The following is a 3,972-nucleotide window of genomic DNA, read 5'->3' on the forward strand; positions in this document are numbered from 1 at the left end:
GGGTTTGCCCATATTTCACCCAGCGCTGGGTTGTATTTAACCCAGCATGTTTTAGAGTGTGTTATTGAAAAATATTCTATATATTATAAAAATGCCAATCACACAGGTATCTCAGTGTGAAAGACTATATTTTTGTTTGTCCTTGTGTGTGATCTTTGCTGTCTCTGTATGTTTCTGCTTCCCCCGGAGCATATTTTCCCTTCTCTCTGTCTGTCTGCACAGATATTTATGAGTCAGGGGAAGGGAGGGCTAAGAGAGCTCATAACTCATGCTCAGATGCATCACGGCTTCCCGTTCTCTGTTTTCATCCTCTCATCCATCTCTACACTCCACTCTTTCTGTCGGCACGAGCATCTTTCCCTATTCCATCAAGATCCTTCTCTCCCTCATCACCACTTGACACCCCTTCCTTAGGATTCTGCATTCTGTTGCCAACTCTTCATGTTTTCCCTCCTTCCTCTCTCTCTCTCTCTCTCTCTCTCTCATTGCTGATCTGTATTCTGTAAGCAGTGTGTACAGCAGTAAGTGTCGTTTAGTATGTTGCCAGTCAGCCATCACTAATAAAACAGACAAGTGCAGTGATTGGTTGGACGAAGGCCAAGAAACTTAAAGACTCCAGTAAATGTCTGTCAGCTTTGAGACCATCCATAAGCTTTTGTACACCTAGTGTACAATTCAGAAATGTGGATTTAAATACATAAATAGTCTTTCTCTTGTGGGATAACAGTCCAAAAATATTGATAATTTTCTTCGTAGAGGAATATACAAATATATTCAAATTTTGGTCCAATAATATGTTCCACTGATTAGCAAAAGCAAGCAGTGAATCATACAATTAAACATGACATATCATGAAAATCTGACTTTTTCCATGTGTAAGTGCTATAATTGGGTGAAATGTTTTTGTGGTAAGCCTTTCTCTGCAAGATTGTGAAAAAACAAGCTGCATAGATTTCGCTTCACCATGATGTAGGAAGAGGATCTTATTATAATATTACCTCCCCTTAATGTCCACACTTAAACGCATGGCACTGTCATTGTGTTTTCACAAACGACAACGGTGTACCAGTTCTAACGCCATTGCAAAAGTTTGAGCAAAGCATGCTAACTGTTCTACCTTATATTAATCTGCTGCCACACAGAACTAATATAAACGTGTTTTTTTCCCAGCTGTTTACCTTTACAGACATAACCGACTGTTACTGTTACTGTTTTTGTAACTCATGTGTGTTTTTAACATAAACTTGTGCGTATTTGACCGTTTAAGCGCAATGCAACATGAAAGAGAACTTAGTTTAGTACTCACATGCCGTGTGACAGCCGCTTTCTGTGCGTGTGCTTCGGATTTGTGTGCTTAGAAAAATGTATATCATAAGTTTAAACTAATATGGTTTAAAATGCTTGATTTCAGCATGATAGACATGATAATCAAAACCAAACAGATGTTTTTTAGTAGAGTACCTGAGGTTCGAGCTGCAAAAGCACAGCCCTATTCTGGAAAAGGGGGCAGGGAGCAGCAGCTCATTTGCATTTAAAGAGACATGCACGAAAGCAGCATGTATTTGCTCACTTAGAATAGGCATGTTCAAAATGATTTAATAAATGATCTGTGGGGTATTTTGTGCTGAAAGTTCACAGACATATTCTGAGGATACCTGAGACTTATATTACAGCTTGTAAAAAGGGGCATAGGTCTCTTTTTAAACCTTTTCATACAACCCACCACAACCTTATGTTTCAACAGGAAATGCATCAACTCAGGAATTCGTACAGCCATTTCATGGGGTCTTTAACCCAGACCAGGAATATGAGCTAAATATGAGAACCAGCCTATGAAAAAGCTTACCCAGACAAGAAACTGGTCCACAGAATTAGAAAAAAGGAAACAGGTTGGTCAGCCCAAGAAATGCATATAAACTGGCAGTTCTGAGAAAAATGCACACTTGCTGACTGCTCACAAGACAGTAATGGGCTACTTTCATAGATGTAGAGAAATGTGCTTAAACACATGTCCAGAAATAGCCAGCGACAGATTTACCACTAGTGCGATATACTTAAAGTCAATGACTTTCACTAGTGCCTGCTTTTTTCCACACATAACATACACAGTTTTCTTCGCTCCCAGGCCTCCTGCCTCTCAAGAGATGGACACAGATGCTGTTACAAGCTGTTTTCCTCTCACCTACAGGAACCTGCCCTTCCCTCCTCCATCACATCAAAATCTCACTTCTGCCATGCAGCAAACCAGAGATAAAATCTCTGTGTAGGTCATTCAGTTTTGTATCCACAGGTCAAGAAGGATCTCTCTTCTGCTACAAGGATACATGGGCTATTTGTCTTCCAACGCACATCGACAATGACATCTGCTTAGCCACAACAATTTGTTGGCTTCTTCTGCTATGGTTTAGTTACATACCCTGCTGAAAAAACACCTTAAACAGCCTTAAGAGGATAAGATGGTCTGTTTGGTGGTTCTACCAGTGCTATTTTACTGTATATATAATATATAATAATTAGAATTAGCTTTTATATTTTATTTATTTTTTATTTTAATATTAGTTTATTTTTGACACTTTTGTTAAGTGCCTTATTTTATATAAATATTATTTAAATATTACTTTTAGGTTTAAATTATTTTATTTTAGTTTCGGTTTTAGTTACATGAGTTAAATACTAACAGTTTTAGTTAAATTAGTTAAACACAAAATTTTATTTCAGCTTTATTTCAATTACTAAAAATGTTTTAGTTAACGATAATAACTTACAAATTTGTTAACTAGCCTGCCTTGGAGACCAGATAAACCAGCTTAAACCAGCTAAGACCACTTTAGACTGGTTTAAACTGTTTTTAGGAGAGTATTGTCTCTTTGGGAATGTAATGAGATCTGAGGAGCTGTATCAGAGATAATCAAGCCAACAAATATGAGATGGGTGAGTTTATAAGGTTTATGAGCTATAGGGGCTAGTATCTTCTCACATTAAATTTACTATTAGCAACAAGGTATGTTCAATTACATACAGCTGATACGAGAAATAATACAAATGAGCACAAATACAAAGAATACAATCTGAACTAATTATTATTTTAGACACAAACAAGAATGCAAATGTAGTCATTATATGCAGCTCAGAGTACATGAATCAAGTTGTTTACAGTTTTAATGTGCAGCTGAGATGCTGCGAATGAAGAATATTGTTGTTTTAATCTCTGTAATTATGCACTATTTCTCTTTCCTACATGTGATGGGACATTAACACACGTATTTAAGGATAAATTTTGTTACTGATTATATATTCTTAGACACAGCTGAAATGCACTTACCGAGACGCTGGAAAGCCTCAGAAGCTGCATGCCGGAGGTTTTGCATGCTGTCTGCTTCTTCTGATGGATTTTGATGGAACTAGTGCTGTTATGACAGGAGGCTCTCACTGTGACCTGGACATTTTAAATGTGGTACTGGACATCATCGCTGCCCCTTTATCCAGCATGTCATTCTCTTGCTGCAGGCACTGACAGCTCCCACGCTGACACAAGTTCCCTTCTCTGTCCTCCTACGATTACTCTGAGCTCTCCTCCTGTCTCTCTGTACCTCTCTCTCTCTTTCTGTTGCTCTTCTGCCTCCTGCAGCTGCCAGTGCCGCTTGTGTGGTCACAGGCCAATCAGAATTCTTCTGCGAACCACCATCCAATTGGCTGAAAAATAAAGAGAGGCAAGGGACTGCTGGTTTGTTTTGAAAGGCTGGTGCATCTAAAATACCCAGAGGGTGTAAGTGTGTGTGTGTCTCAGTATAAGTATGTGAGAAAGAGAGCTGAGAAGGGGCAGTAGAGATAAAAAATATTTAAAAAAGGATAAGCTTGAAAGTACACTCATCTACAAAAAAATAAAAAATACATAAACCCACCAGTTTCTGAGAGATTAAAAGTTTTACACAAATAAAATATACCATATAGCAAATATCAACTGCTTTATTG

The 3,972-nt window shown here is 38.0% G+C and overlaps 1 protein-coding gene across 1 annotated transcript in view; it reads right to left on the minus strand.

Moving 5' to 3' along the window:
• Positions 1 to 3,624, minus strand: part of cdk15 (cyclin-dependent kinase 15) — a 27,089-nt gene extending 23,465 nt beyond the window's left edge. The window contains exon 1 of the mRNA XM_051112060.1: positions 3,323 to 3,624. Within this exon, the coding sequence (XP_050968017.1) occupies positions 3,323 to 3,368 (46 nt within the window). The 5' untranslated portion in view covers positions 3,369 to 3,624. The remainder of the gene's footprint in view (positions 1 to 3,322) is intronic.
• Positions 3,625 to 3,972: the final 348 nt, after the last annotated feature.

This window comes from Labeo rohita, chromosome 6 (genome assembly GCF_022985175.1).
Source record: "Labeo rohita strain BAU-BD-2019 chromosome 6, IGBB_LRoh.1.0, whole genome shotgun sequence".
Classification (NCBI taxonomy): Eukaryota; Metazoa; Chordata; class Actinopteri; order Cypriniformes; family Cyprinidae; genus Labeo; species Labeo rohita.